The 14,754-nt window shown below is 39.0% G+C and overlaps 1 protein-coding gene across 8 annotated transcripts in view; it reads left to right on the top strand.

Moving 5' to 3' along the window:
- The window catches only part of SUN1 (Sad1 and UNC84 domain containing 1), a 33,129-nt gene extending 18,804 nt beyond the window's left edge, over positions 1 to 14,325 (top strand). For 4 of the 8 annotated variants that reach the window (XM_054643576.2, XM_077187183.1, XM_054643577.2 and 1 more), the window contains exons 7-23: positions 1,286 to 1,408; positions 2,375 to 2,458; positions 2,777 to 2,887; positions 4,273 to 4,371; positions 5,009 to 5,102; positions 5,212 to 5,270; positions 6,124 to 6,269; positions 6,420 to 6,644; positions 7,148 to 7,234; positions 7,603 to 7,646; positions 8,547 to 8,686; positions 9,244 to 9,494; positions 10,029 to 10,113; positions 10,522 to 10,637; positions 11,105 to 11,272; positions 12,102 to 12,194; positions 12,613 to 14,325. In XM_054643576.2, the coding sequence (XP_054499551.2) occupies positions 1,286 to 1,408; positions 2,375 to 2,458; positions 2,777 to 2,887; positions 4,273 to 4,371; positions 5,009 to 5,102; positions 5,212 to 5,270; positions 6,124 to 6,269; positions 6,420 to 6,644; positions 7,148 to 7,234; positions 7,603 to 7,646; positions 8,547 to 8,686; positions 9,244 to 9,494; positions 10,029 to 10,113; positions 10,522 to 10,637; positions 11,105 to 11,272; positions 12,102 to 12,194; positions 12,613 to 12,726 (2,039 nt within the window). In that variant the 3' untranslated portion in view covers positions 12,727 to 14,325. The remainder of the gene's footprint in view (positions 1 to 1,285; positions 1,409 to 2,374; positions 2,459 to 2,776; positions 2,888 to 4,272; positions 4,372 to 5,008; positions 5,103 to 5,211; positions 5,271 to 6,123; positions 6,270 to 6,419; positions 6,645 to 7,147; positions 7,235 to 7,602; positions 7,647 to 8,546; positions 8,687 to 9,243; positions 9,495 to 10,028; positions 10,114 to 10,521; positions 10,638 to 11,104; positions 11,273 to 12,101; positions 12,195 to 12,612) is intronic. The other 4 variants (XM_077187188.1, XM_077187186.1, XM_077187185.1 and 1 more) reach the window with 4 other exon arrangements.
- The last annotated feature ends 429 nt before the right edge of the window (positions 14,326 to 14,754 follow it).

The raw sequence follows: 14,754 nt of genomic DNA, 5'->3' as shown, positions 1-14,754 counted from the left end.
AACTTTCAAGGTTGAGCACAATTGTTACTTTGCAGTGCCTGTGCTGTCGAGGGAATCTCTGGGAGGGCTTTCTACTTTCTGCTTCCTTTTTTCTCCTCCTCTTTTAACCTTGCAGCTCTTTATAGTGTTTCTAAAAGCTACACCTCAACTACATGAAAAATTGAACTCCAAAGGGAAAAACTGATTCCAAATAGTCACTCTAATGACTACATTCCTAAAGCTCGAAAAACTGAGTCTGTATAAATGAGATTCTGCCTTTCCAAGATAATCTCCATTCAGTGGATTGTTTTCCTCATTGTCTTGCCCATGTCTGCCTGCCTCTTGCACCTGGAGTTTCTTGATTACTGGTAGTCCTCAGTTACCACAGAGGATTTGTTTCCTTAATGACCTTGACTTAGAAAGGAGCCAGTTGTGGAATTATGTGGGTTTGTTAAGTCTTGAAGGAAGTTTGTTTTCAGTGCAAGAAAAAGGAATTAGTCTGTTTGAGCTATATGATGTGATTTCAGATACTTAAGTATTTCTTTGTAGTTAGTGTGTAGCACAGGGTAGAATTCTTTTGACTTGAACAGTCAACTACTTAAAGTGGCACTGCATGAAAACTCTTTCTGTACTTCTGAGTTTGTATTCACATGAGAGTTTTCCTCATCTTTGTACATTCCTTTGAACTTTAACCTAGGGGTTTGAGTCAAACTTTGGGGGTGTTTGGTGGGTGGGGAAAGGCACACAGTCATGGCAGGTTTTTGGGAAGTGGCTGAGTCTAGGACAGGGGCAGTGGTGGATTTTGGCTTTGTTCCTGTGGCTCTGGAGAAGGGTGTGTCTCTAGCACTTCAGGCAGACCTCTGTAGGAACTTCCTCTGATGTAGCAGCAGGGAAGATGGTGGGCAGTCCTCACTCCTTCAAATCCAGAATAACCCTGTAGTGTCTCTTTGGAGCTGTAACCCCAAATTCAGAATCAGCAGTTCACCTCAGTGAGGAATTCTGAGTTCCATAAGCAAGGAATTCATTGTTCTTTAGAGTTCTCCATTCTCACTAAGCAAAGCTGTTCTTGCTGAAGTTATACATTTTGCCTTGCAGTCATTATCCAGGGTGTGTAATTCTTAGAAAAGCTTTCATGCATATCTAATACACCCAGACTTTTCCAACCACACTTTCTGAAGTGTCACACTCTTGGCTAAAGGCTTTCCCTGCTTCGTCCTCACTCTTACACAAGCTAATGGTGACCAGAGAGCAGAAGTACATATTTCTATGGATGAATAATTTGTATTCACACTGTTTTTTTCAATAGGAGGAACATATTTCTACATGAGTAAGATTCTACGATTGGTCAAAAATACTGCAGCATCTTTTGCATCACTATTAGTGCAACTCTTTCAAATGGTTTTGCTGAAGCTGGGTTATGAATATAAAGGTACCTTTTCAGTTGTCTTCCTTGGTCTGCAAACAAAGACAAAGTGTGTGTATTGGGTTTTTTTTCTTCTGGACTTCATCTTTGGCACTATGGTGTTCTTCTATAGTCTTTTGGCTGGCTCCTATCTTTCTCAGTTTTTATTTCACTTGTGCTGCACTTTTCATACCTTTCCTGTTTTGAAAGTATCAAGATTCCCTTATATGAGATCCACATGTTGATTTTATTAGGAAGTGGTAGAGACTGATTTTTGAATTGAGAAACTTAAGTTGATTTTTAAGAACTCTGCTGATAGTGTCAAATTTTAATTTTTCAATGTCTTTCATTCTCTCTTATCACCCTTAAACCTGCTGTGCACTTAAAGCTTGTTTAGATCTGTCTTGCAAAACTCAGACTGCTCTCATCACTCTGCACTACTTTAGAGCACATCTTGTTTTCCCTGAAAATATTCATTTCTTCTTTGGTGCTTTCTCTTCTATAATACCTGCTCTACAAGTGAAGTTAAATTGCCATAGGCAGAAGGGAACTGATTTTTGCATGTGAGTAGAACTTTGCTCTCCTCCTTTTCTCTGCTCAGAGCCTTATAATTCCTAATGCTTTCTTCTCCTTCTTGTAACAAGTTTGTTAAAATCAGCACAAATGTGTAATGAATGGCTGACCCATTTGATGGAATGTTGGGAACAGGGACTTACTTGATGAGGGGTTGTTTGTTTATTGGTTTGTTTTTTTTTTTACAAACTTTGCTATCTGAAAAGAAGCAGAAGAATTTTTTTGAACTAAGAGGCCTCTTGATATTTAAAGAAAGAACAAGATTACACAGAGTAGGCTTCTTCCTCAATCATTTTTCAGGTTTCCTTAGAGTAATCTGACTTTAATAGTGAACCAAGCCAGTTTAGCTAAAGTCTGTGTCTATGAAAGGCTTTGAATTTGATAATCAGAATCTGTGTGTGCTTTTTGGATGTGTTGCAGCTCACTCAGACTACTGTGGAAGCATGAATGTAAAGGAGTTCTACAGAGAAGATCGTCACCTTGGTGTGAATGAGGAGTCAATATGTAAGTCCAGTGATTGGTGCAGTCTCAGTCCTGGGCTCTACACCAGGTTGTTGCTGTAATAGCAACATCGCACAGCCCCTGACACTGTGGGAGCTACAAAGTAAATATTTGGTTTGCAACTTAAATGTGGGGGGATGGTGATCCCCTGGTGTACTGTAGTATTTCTCCCAGCAAGTTTCCTTCCCTGAAGTTTGCTTAGCAGTTTTTGGGTTAATAAATAATTATGATGTGAGATAGATTTGTTTAAGTCTATCTTGTAACAGATCTTGATTTGATCATGGCTTTATCCCATTAATCAACTGTTACCACAACCAACAGGTGATGACTGTAAAGGGAAGAAACATCTTGAAATGTACACCACAGACCACATGCAGTCCTCATGGGCTAAAAGGGTAGCAAGGACCATTTGGCACACCTTTTCTTCTGCAGGTTGACTTGGACATTTTTGTTTGCTTTTATTTTGCATTGCAATCTCACAATGTTAATCACACATGTTTTGTGTTTGGGCTTTTTTTTTCCTTCCTTCATCTATCAAAGTAGGGTAGAAATGTAAAGTGCCTAGACAACTAACTTCCTTAACACCTCTTCTGTCTGAATTCTTCCTCTGATTTTGGCTTTTGTACAAGCTTGGCAGGCTGCTTACCTGTTAGTGAAAACAAGATGTAGGGTAATGTATGTTAGAAGGAAGAAGTCAGATGAATTTATTGCACTTTGGGGAGATCTGTATTCTTGCTAGGTTGAAAAGCTGACTTTAAATGAAAGTAAGGTACAAGATACTGCTATGCAGATTATTTGAATAAAGGGGTTTTAACATTTTATTTTTGTTCTAGTGATAGTCAATTTTTACAGGAATCTTGTATAGGGATAGAATCTACCCTGTGAGATGAGCGTTCCCTAGCTTGAATGACAGAGACATCAAGGATCTGTTGAATGCTCTTTATTCAGCAAAGGAAAATGATTTGAGCCACTTCAGTCACCTAAATGATTTGCAAAACATTGGGTTGGTATATTTATAATCCCTCAGATTAACCCAGGCATATCTGCTAATCTAAGAATGTAGGTTTATTTTCTAAATATATATGGTGTAGTTTGTTCTGTAGAAAGATTGGTCCTAGTCTTGGACATAGTATTTGTTGGCCTCAGCAGGCTTTAAGTTACAGCATTTTATTAGTGTACAGCATTTTATTACAGTGCATTGGATGGGGAGGTTGGTGGTAGTTTTGTTCTCTTTAAGAGATACAGAACTATCCTACTGAACACTCAGCCTAATGTAAATTTACTGCTTGCAACTTCCAAGTGGGAATACTTTCTATTATTTATCAATATTTCTTGGACATCACTGGAATTTTAAATTTTTACTTGTTCTCACTTCTGCACAGTAACCCAGATAATGATGTATAATTTTGAACAAATAAGATGCTTTTAAAGTAATGATGTGCTTAAAGCTTGTTTTTGTGGTAGCACTCTTGCTATTCTCTGCTACACTTTGCATGGCATTGTTAGATAAACATGTTACAAAATGTAAACTTGGATTTTGGAAAAGTGATATTCTAACTGCACAGGTGGTGTTCAGTCTGTTTATCTCTGTCCATGAGAATTCAGTTTCTAAACTCTCTTGGTTTTACTTGACTTCCTATTTACTAGTGGCTTGCTTTGCTTTAGAGTAGTGAAGAACCAAGTTTGAGATTACTGCAAGGTACAGTTTAAAATTCTGCAGAATGTGATGGGCAGGGGACTGAGTGTTTCACTGCATGATCTGAAGAGAGCCCCCAGCTCCTTTGTCTGCCACATGGAGTTCATTTGTTATCACCCAGGTTACTTTGTGCTTCACGTGTTGCGAACAGCGGGAGCCACGGGATGGCTTGTGTCCCAGAGGGTGTTGTCTCTACTTTGGCTGGCCATTCTCTCTCCAGGTTACTATTCTAATCCCTGTGTGTGTGTGTGTGTGTGCATTGCCTGTTCCTTTTGGCAAATTAGGGACTGCAGGGGTTTACACTAATCCAGCTGTGCTTGTGCTGTAGCTTTTGTGTCTTGAAATGCACGTGCTGCTTTATTGACCAAAGATGCTTAATGAGAGGGTGTGTTTCTGTTCACAGGCATTACAGGAGACTAACCAGAGGGAATGAGTGTGTGAATATGGGGTGTCAAGAATAATGGGGTGTGTTTGGTTTGGCAGTCAATTGCTATATTGGTATTCCTCTTACCAAAAACTGCTGCTGCTAATCTGTGTGTTTCCTGGAGCATACTGAGGTCTCCAGTGTGTGATAAGTTGTGTTCAGACATTAATACTGAATTTCCAGTGAGGTAGCATTGCCATAATAAATGAGCATTTCATCTCTTTGCATGGCTGTTGGCCTTGTTGAGTAGCTGTTGTTACAATGCTGTCATACTTGTGGTATCTAGATGTCAGTAAGCTGCATGCATTGCCTTATTCATGCTTTTCTCCACTCTGCAAGGCTTTGTTGGCCACAGCTGCATGTCCCTCTGCTTGGTTTCTTTGAACATGTGCTGCAGGAATTACATTTCACACTCCCACCTTTTGTCTTCTAGGGAGGGCAGCTGCTGGCATGTTCAGGTTGCTTAGAACTGGGTGGTATCAACTTGTTACTCTGATGTCTTTGCTCAAGGTGTTTCTTGTAAGAAGGTGTGTATCCTTTGAAATAATTGTTTTGTGAGCAAGTTATTTCCCAGTTATAAATCAATTAATTATGGTAAATGTGTTCTTTCTTGTAAACTGTGCTCTCTTTCTCTAGATGCCTTCCAAAGAACTACAGGTGGTTACTGTTTCTTATCCCACTCCTGTTTCTGCTAGGTATGTCAATTGTTCACTTTTAATGCAAATCAGTGTGTGTACTGCAGCTGCTTCAGAATTTTGAGCTGATTTATAAAGAAGATGCAGAACTGAAAAAGAGCAAGTTTGTTTGTGAACAGGGCAGTAATTCAAGCTTCCAGGGTGCTGACTAGTCAGCAAGCTTTCACCCTTGTCACAAAAGCAATATCCTTGATTTAATTGCACAGAGCTCTTTAGAAAGAGTGGCTGAATAAGTAAATGCACTGAAGTCCTTTTTTTCTTTACCTCCCTTCATAGGAGCAGCAATGAAGGAGTAGGCTGGGTACTGATTGCTTTGTCAGTCTCCATAGAAGTGTGGTTAAGTTTTTACCAACTCATCCAAAGTCTCTCCTTTGCTCTAGACCCTGCTTTAGTTGCTTAAGATACAGCTGACTTTACAGTGGTTAGTAGACAGTGTTCCAGCCAGCTGTCAACTGAAGTGAAACAAATTGAAGTATTTACCAGAAGTGCTGGGCCATTTCTGAAAAGCAGTTTCATGTCTTTGTGAGTCTTAAAAACTTGCAGCTATTTTGTGGAGAAGATGAAGCTTCTTGGAAAATTACAGTGGGGATTCAAAGTCCTCTGTATAAGGGTGGACAAGGAAAGAATTTACCCTGTGTAGAAAATGCTGTTACTTCCCACTAAGATATTGCCAAAATAAGTGTAATCTTGTGAAATGCTATTTTATTTCCATGGAAGCCTAAGTTTCTTCCAACTTTTATTAGCTCTTATGCAATGTGATATGTAGTAAGTGTATCATGCAACATATTTTCCATGGAGATTAAGAGCAGCATTTATTTATATATATTTATATAGCTTTTTGTTTCTGTTCTAGGTTTGTGGTTCTGGGGGCTTAATGGCTTCATTTCATTATTACCTCCATTGAACTGGACAAGAATTGGCACAATACAGAGAACAGATGATTCTGTTTCTGTTCCTGAACCACAAGATGACTCTTTTCATTCTGTACAACCTCCAAAGGTAAGGGAGAACAGTCTAGGGAAGAACTTGCATATATTTAAAGTTCTCTTAACTTTCATGTCTTCAGTATTTTTCAATAACTACTTGTTGCACAAGAGTAATGTAGATAAGTCGATTTTTGTACATTAAAGCATTATCTTTGTATTTTAGGATACCATAAATATCTTTGACTTTGGTCGTATAAGTGAGCTGGAAAAGCAAATGGCCTTCATGTCTGACAGATGCCATGACCGAAACAAAGAATACAACAAAGTGATGAGCCTACTCCAGAACCTTCAAGATCAGGTTGCCACAATGAGTGACAGAAGTGAAACATTGAATTTAATAAAAAACGTGATGAGTCAATATGTTAAAGATATGAAATTGGAGGAAAAGGTAAGACAGTCAGTTATTGATGTTTGCTAATACAGATTGTTCTGTTATATAAATGCAGATTGTGAGTGATTTAACTGGAGGATTCTTTTTCTGCTCTAGAAATAACCAAGAGGTAGTAAGGGCCAGGGAGTAGTTGTGGGCATTTGTTCCTCCTTTGTTATTGGTGACAAAGGATTAATTCCAGACAGGTGGCCTAAAGTAGATTCCTACATTGCTGAAAAGCTGCTGGATTTATCCTGTTTCTATACAGATAAAGAAGACTATAGGAAGGACTAGTGACAAAGCAGGGATTTTGTGGTAAAATTCCCTGTATATAACCCCTAATACAGCTAAATCAGTCTTCTGTATTTATTACAGATTCTGTAATTTCTCACACTACCTGCAGGATAAATCACTTAAATATTCACAGAACAGAATGAAAAGTGCACTTTGCAGCAAATATCAATTACTGTATTTGTACTCCAAAACAAAATACATCCCCTTTTTCTTCTCTGTTTTTTAAGACTGATTTCCTGGCTTTACACAAAGAACATGAATTGCGCATCCAGACACTGGAAGAACTTCTTAGAAAACTCTCAGCTGAATCCAAGGTATTGACAGTGAGCTTTGCTGACTTGTTCTAATTGTAACCTGTTGATAAAACATACTGATTTTTTTAAATTTGCTGTTCCAAACAGCAGTTTCCTTTACTGTGGCTATTACAGTTCCCTAAGTCTCATAACTTGTTTGTATTTTGGTTCCCCCTTCTTGGAGAGAATTCCAAAGTTTAAAAATTATTCCCTTGACCATTGAGGCAGGTTCTATTTGGAATAAAACCTTATACAGAGGCACAAACATAATTGTGTATGCAGTCCCATACAGCTGGTGCTAAAATTTACTTTTATGTAACATTCTTTATTCTCTTTCTTTCACTTGAATTTCTTTGTATATGTTAAAACTTAACTTTTGTATTTTGTAGGACATCCAGAAAGAGTTCGACCTGGCCAAATCAAAATCAATGAGGTATAAGCACTTTTCAAATACATTTTGCTTTTTCACTCCTGATGCCAACTGACAGTGATCCTTATCTTGTGTCAGTTAAGTGACCCTGCAGGGTTGTATTGTCAGCAAGAGCACTTCTGTCTTGTACTGGATTTCAGCTGTGGTGCTGACCACCAGCACAGGACCCTACTCCAGTGTGGGGGCAACCCTACAACTACACTTTCATTAGAGAAAGCTATTTATATAGCACAGGAGAATGAGGGACTTCTCATCCTCTTATAAAAGCATTAGTTTTCCTTCAGATCACTTAGTGAAACATAGTGACTGCTTTGATGGGCTTTGTATTTTAATTCTTGAACTGTATCAATTCTAATTTTTGTCTCTTGTTTTTTTGCTTACTTGCTGAATTGCCATTTAAATTAGAATTAAATGTAAAATGGCTTTAGAATGATAGCTGAGATCTTTTTCCATAGCATTCACTGGACACTGATCTATACTGGTCATATATGAGTTGCTGTTTGTAACTCAGCACTGCCTCTGGAGTTACTCTGGTTTGAGTGAGGTAGCCTGAGACTCACTCTGACCAGTGGCAAACTCACACAAAGTTTGACTGGTTTGCCAGAAGCCCTTAAATTCCCCCAAATCTGTATATGTTTGAGTTATTAACTTGTCAGCTTAGTGAAAATCTGAAGTCATGACTGCTGGATTTTTCCATTCTTCAAAATACTTTGCTTTGAATATATTAATTCTAAGTATGCCTTAAGTAACAGTATGTTACAAGTGCAAGTTCACTGTGTGTATTGTGGTGAACAATTGAACTAGAAGAGCACTTTGTGTTAGACAAGTATATTCTCACCTTTGGAAGTTGATGGAATGATTCCAACTACTCTTTCCTAATAATTGACTTCTTGTTTTTGTCAGAGATGATGATCAATACAGTCTACTTATGTCCAAAATTAAAAAGCTAGAACTAGAGCTGGCTTCTATGAAATCAGAGCTGTTATCTGGAGAAAGTGTGAAGACAAGTTGTGAGAAAATGGATGTCATTCATGAAAAAGTAGGTTCTGCAACTTCTCTAAATGTCCCAGTAAAATTTGATATTACTTGGTTTTGTTCAGTAACTTTCTTGAAATGCTCTGCAATCAGTAACGTGGGGGTAGTATTAATATTAAAGAATGGCAGTGTTGTACGTAGGGTTGCTGTGAATTTTTCCATTAGTGCATAACACTTTGCTGGAGAGGAGTTTCTTGCTTGTTTTCCACAATGGCAGGGGTTTGCCAGGAAGTTATGACATAGTAGCAGTTCTCTGCACAGCACTTTGTTGATGTATTTTGCTAATCCCTGGAAATATGGAAAAGAAGCTCATGTAAAAGCAAATTAAATTTCTTATCTGAGAGTTATTTCTAAAATATCCTACGTAAGTTCTTTTGAAGCCTTTTAAAAGGTCTGACTGGAATGTAGCCAACAAAATACAGCAATACTAAGATGGGATTATCAACTTTTACCTAAATAATGACTTGTGATAATGGTCTAGCTATGTACCTGTTGTATATTTTATATGTATATAACTGTTTATAAAAACTAACAATTGTAATTATTAATGGCTTCCACTAGGTAGATGCCCAGGTCAAGGAATCTGTCAAGCTATTGCTTTTTGGTGATCAACAAGAAGACTTGCCTGAATCACTTCTCCAGTGGCTTACCTCCAATTTTGTGAGCAAAAGTGATCTACAGGCTGTGCTGCGGGATCTTGAGTTGCAGATCCTCAAAAATATTACTCTCCATATGTCTGTAACAAACCAAAAAGTAACATCTGAAGTCGTTACAAATGCTGTGACTAATGCAGGGATTTCTGGAATCACAGAAGCGGTGAGTGACTTTTAATGCCTCAAAAGTTCAACTAAAATTGGAAGGAGTTCTTTCATGGGCATTTTGTTGAGCATGGCTCTCAACATAAATGTTAATGATTTTAGGAGATGTCAGGAACCTCAGTTGAAGCGAGGAGAACTGCAGAAAATGCTTTTTCTAGTGGATTCTTGCAGCATTGATTGCTGCCTGTTGTCAACACTTGTGTTTTTTTAAAGTGTGCTGTCTTGAAAATTGAATTCCCAAGAAACAAGTACACCAAGGAAATGCAACTCAGGGTCTTGGGAAGAAGAAATGCAGATTTTAAAAATAAAACAAACCAGCAGTCAAGATGCAGTATAAACTTGTATTTTAAGACAGACAACCCTCTATTAAAAGTGGCCTCTGTCTTGACAGAGGCTTTCAAGGACTTGTGATGAAGTGCAGCATCTCAAAAAGATGCTTGCAACTTCTCAGATATGTAAATATCAATTATTTTGTCACTTGATCTTATTAAAATATTTTTCCTTCCATTCTCTTGCATGTGTACACCTCTAGCAAGCACAGATTATTGTAAATAATGCACTGAAACTCTACTCTCAAGACAAGACTGGGATGGTGGATTTTGCCTTGGAATCTGGAGGTAAATAGCAGAGGAAACACCATTTTTACTATTCATGCTTTTAGTAGTATTTACTAGAAATATTAAAATGAAGAGTAAAGCTTAGCAGAACATTTTTCTGTGTTGCCTGATTATAAGATCATTGCAATCTGTGATGGTGTTTACAGGTCTGTACATCAGCCTAGGTGTGCATGGACATGGATAGAATAGTTCTCAATATGTCTAAAACTGGATAAGAAAGAAATGAAAAACCTTTAACCTGTTCTTAAAATAACATTGTATATGATAGAAGTATTGTATCCACAGAAAGTTATTAGATCTTAACAATGTCTTTAATCTGGTAGCATTAAGCTTTATATAAATCTGTCTTAATTGCTCATTTCTTCTTGAAGACTTCTATTTCTGCTAACCTGATCTGTCTTTTTTGAGGTGGCAGCATTCTGAGTACTCGCTGTTCTGAAACCTATGAGACCAAGACAGCACTAATTAGCCTCTTTGGAATTCCTCTGTGGTACTACTCTCAGTCTCCCAGAGTGGTGATTCAGGTAATTAAAGGCCAAGTAAACAAATGCAGCAATGTTATTTGATGTGGAGTGGTTTGGGTGGCTCTTTGGGTGCTGGGTGTATCTCTGTAGTACATTGGGGCACAGGTACTTGGAGCTATGTTTCTGAGAGTGGGATTCTTCTGGCAGTCTCTGGGCACAGCTTTAGTCCTAGTCTAGCAAAACTGAGAGTCACAGGAAGCTTGGGTGGTGCACTGGGCTTGTGCAGAGTGGGAGGGCTGGGAGGGTTCCTGCTGAGAACTCATCTCAAGGCAGGTCTCCAAAACACCACTGGTAGCTCAGGTGAGTGTGCTGCCTTCCTGGAGAGTTCCAGCAAGGAGATTATTTCTGTACCTTACTGTTTAAGACTGTCCCTAAGAACTCCAAATTCATTACAACTCTTTAAAACACTGCAACATTGTTTTCATTGTTGTATCCCATCTTGTTCTCTCCACCTTGCTTGTGTGCAGCCCGACATGTATCCAGGGAACTGCTGGGCTTTCAAAGGATCACAGGGCTATCTTGTGGTGAGACTTTCCATGAAGATCTATCCAACTGCCTTTACATTGGAACACATACCAAAAACTCTTTCACCAACAGGAAATATCACCAGTGCTCCTAGGAATTTTGCAGTATATGTAAGTCTGTCTCTGATTTTGAGTTGATGTTTGTACACAGAATATTTGTGTTGCATACCTTGGAGGAGAGTAACTTGAGGAAGGACAGCTAAGAAGATGATAAACTGTTTCACTCATTGCTCTTAAAAATTACTTTTATTTGTGAGCTTTGAGATTATGAATAACAAGTATTGCAACTAATTTTGGGTGAGCTATTTACTCTTGCTCTCTACAGTAGTAAACACTTCTGGAGGTAGATTATGTTTTTTTATTTATTCTAATTTTTTCATACATTTTGTTTCATCCTCCTTCCCATTTTTCCTCTCTCCACCCACTATCCCTCCCATTTTGTCTCTGCACCTTAACTGTGATGTGCCTTAAATAATTTTTTTAGTTCATTTTCCCCAGCACCACAGTTGTGTAGGCAGGATTACAGAACAGACCACAAGGTGTATCAGAGAGCAGTTATGATATCTGAGAACTTTTTGTCAGGTTTTTCTAAATGCTTAAACAGTCACCTGCAAGCATCTGAATGTTGACTTCAACCTTGATGTTCCCTCACTGTTTGTCCTGAGCAGTTTATATTGCACACTGTGATAAGGGTTTAGCTGTGAAAATTAAGGGGTTTGACCATGAAAACATGTAAACAGCACAGCTATTTACAGGGCAGGAAACTGGAATACAGAGCTGTGCTTGAACTTTAAATTACATGGGAAACATTCTGATCCTGGCTTCATAGACCTTCAAGTGCTGTCTCTTGATACTCTGTGTAGGCATTGCTTCTAGTTTGGGTTTGATTGGAAATTCCATTGATTTGATGGAAGTAAAACTCCTTATGCTGTTGTTACAGGGTCTGGATGATGAATATCAAGAAGAAGGCAAGCTTCTAGGAGAGTATGTCTATGATCAAGATGGAGAACCACTGCAGATGTTTCCAGTGATGGTAAGTCTGGATTATAAGATTTAAAATGTCAGGAGAAAGCTACTTTTACTTTCTACACTTGTGTGCAATGAGCAGTGAAGGGAAAAGGCCTTGTTCTCATGAGGGCAGTGTAGAAGCTGAGGTAGAATCTACCTGTCCCTCAAACCCATGGCCTGAATAGATGAGAGGGGAGGAAGGTTTGTTGCTATGTGGACACAGATGGGGGAAAGTTGCTAAACATGGGGAGAGTCTGTTCCATGCTGCTTCAGACTCTCAAATAATTGTAAGGCAAGGGAGGTTCTCAAAGGAACAGAAAATTCCCAAGGCATAGCTTGGGTTCCTGCAAGTAGCAACAGTCATTAATAAGAAAGCTTCAGTTGCAGCTGTTTATGCCAGAACCCTGACACTGATTTTTTGTGTTTGCTTTTTTCTTCTTCAGGAGAAAAATGAAGATGCATTCCAAATAGTGGAGCTGAGGATTTTCTCTAACTGGGGCCATGTAGAGTACACCTGCCTTTATCGGTTCAGAGTGCATGGGAAACCTGCCCAGTAATCCACACTACAGCTGGGGGTGGCTGCTTTGTACATTTTGTTCCTAATCTGTATATACTGGGAAGCCTACAACACTGGAATCTGTAAAGGACGAGGATGCAAGATGCACACTGCAGAACTATTGATCCTCTGAGAAAGGCAGAAGACTGTCAGCAGAAATGTATAAACCCCAATTTTAATTTACTCTAAGGCTCAGCTTGTGATTGCCAGTTTGCTTCATATTTCTGTGTCCATGCTGAGAGAAATAATGCATGCAAACAGCTCTGGTTCATAAAGCCCAGTTGACAAACAGGTGACACACATTTTATTACAAATGAATGTATAGGTTTTTTTAAAAAGAATAAACCACACTTTCTGCAACTAGGAATCTGTTCTTTTTTAATCCAGGACTTAACTGCATACTTTTGCTAGCTTGGCACCATAAGCCAAAAACTGTGGTACATTTTGAACACTGACTGTGGCTAAAGGTGTCCTTCAGTTGACAGTTGGTTTTAACCTTTTTGGTGGATCCAAAAGGGCTTCTTTGCTACATGTTGAATATAATAAATACTACTGTCAGGGAAAGCTAACACAACCAAAACCAGTTTCAACACCAGCGACTGAGAATGCTTTACTGTAATTTGTGGCCGCGAATTGCTCTAAAAGTCAGGGATAACTTTAAGTAACTGAAGTTATTTTAAGGGTTTTTACCATGGCAACTTGGCCAGTTTGTTCTTTTTTTAGTGTCAATCCCACATCGACCTTGATGTACTAACTGACTGGCTTGGAGCTGATAAGCCTGCTGAATTGCTCAGTAAACACTGCTGTACAGCAGTTGCACTACCTTAATTTGTCCAAAGTGGGACAAGATTTTCTTAGACTGGTTGATTGTTATTCTCCATTTGTACTGTGAGAATTTGGTGTGTGGAAAACAAGCCTGAAGCAATTCTTGCTGCGTCACAGTTACCAGAGGGACTCGAGCTCAGCGCTGCTGTGTGCAAACACGGGCATTCCTGATCCTCCCCAAAGCCTTAGTTGGGTACCAGATGAGTAGAGTTGCTCTTGGAAACAACATTTTCACGTAGAACAAGGTGAAACTGCTTGTTGCCCCCCTGTAGCCTTGCTGCTTTGAAGATCCTTTTCGGAAAAGATTCCTGAAATTCACTTGTTTGCAGAATTTTTATCTTGCTGTTCTAGTGCATTTTGTAGTTACACAGAACTGTTACACATGGACCTGCTGACTGGTTTTCTGAATTGAGTTATGTATGTTGCACAACAGTCCTCGAATGTTTGAAATACAAAAAGTCTCCATGTGAAGAACTGTTTTTCACTCAACCTAGAGACAGAACCTATGGCCTACGCAGAGGAGTAGATGACACATGTACAGGTGTTTTCATATTATAGGTTACATATTTAAAATTAGAATTATCCTGTATAAATTGAAATTAGGTAGCTGGGGGGGAATATTTTGAATAACACTAACTTATTTTTAAAAAAGCAAGATAGGACTTTGTGCAATGTATTTTTGTAAATGCTTTTCAAAATGTCTGTTATTCTTTGCTGCCTCCAAACTGACAAGATGCTATTGAGATGTTTAAATAAAGAGTTTTAATTTTTGAAAGTGCATGTAATACTTGAAACAAGAAATAAAGCCTCTTTTCTGCTTTTTTTTTTTTTTTATCAGCTGCTTAAATAAGTGAGGAAAGATTGTGATTCCAATGCCCCGAGCTGGGGCAGGGTTGGGGGATTTCATGGAAGTTTTTACAAGGGGCAGGGGCACAAAGCTGTGAGGGGCAGGCCCAGGAGCAGCGTGTGGCTGGTGGGTGACACCAGTGGTGGGGCCTGGGGAAAAAGCACATTTGGGTGGGTGCTGGATCCCTTCCAGCTGTGTGGAGGATGCGGGGTTGCTTTAACTCCTGTGCCTTTAGCCTTGCCTGGATCCCTGTACCACAGCACTCCTCAGCCAGGCTCATTACCCGCGCTCCATCCGCCGTTCCTTGATTTTTATTAATGTTCTCCTGCGTTTTCCTGCGCTGCTGTGGCTCCAGGC

This window comes from Agelaius phoeniceus, chromosome 16 (genome assembly GCF_051311805.1).
Source record: "Agelaius phoeniceus isolate bAgePho1 chromosome 16, bAgePho1.hap1, whole genome shotgun sequence".
NCBI lineage: Eukaryota > Metazoa > Chordata > Aves > Passeriformes > Icteridae > Agelaius > Agelaius phoeniceus.
This window is presented reverse-complemented; position numbering and strand designations above follow the sequence as displayed.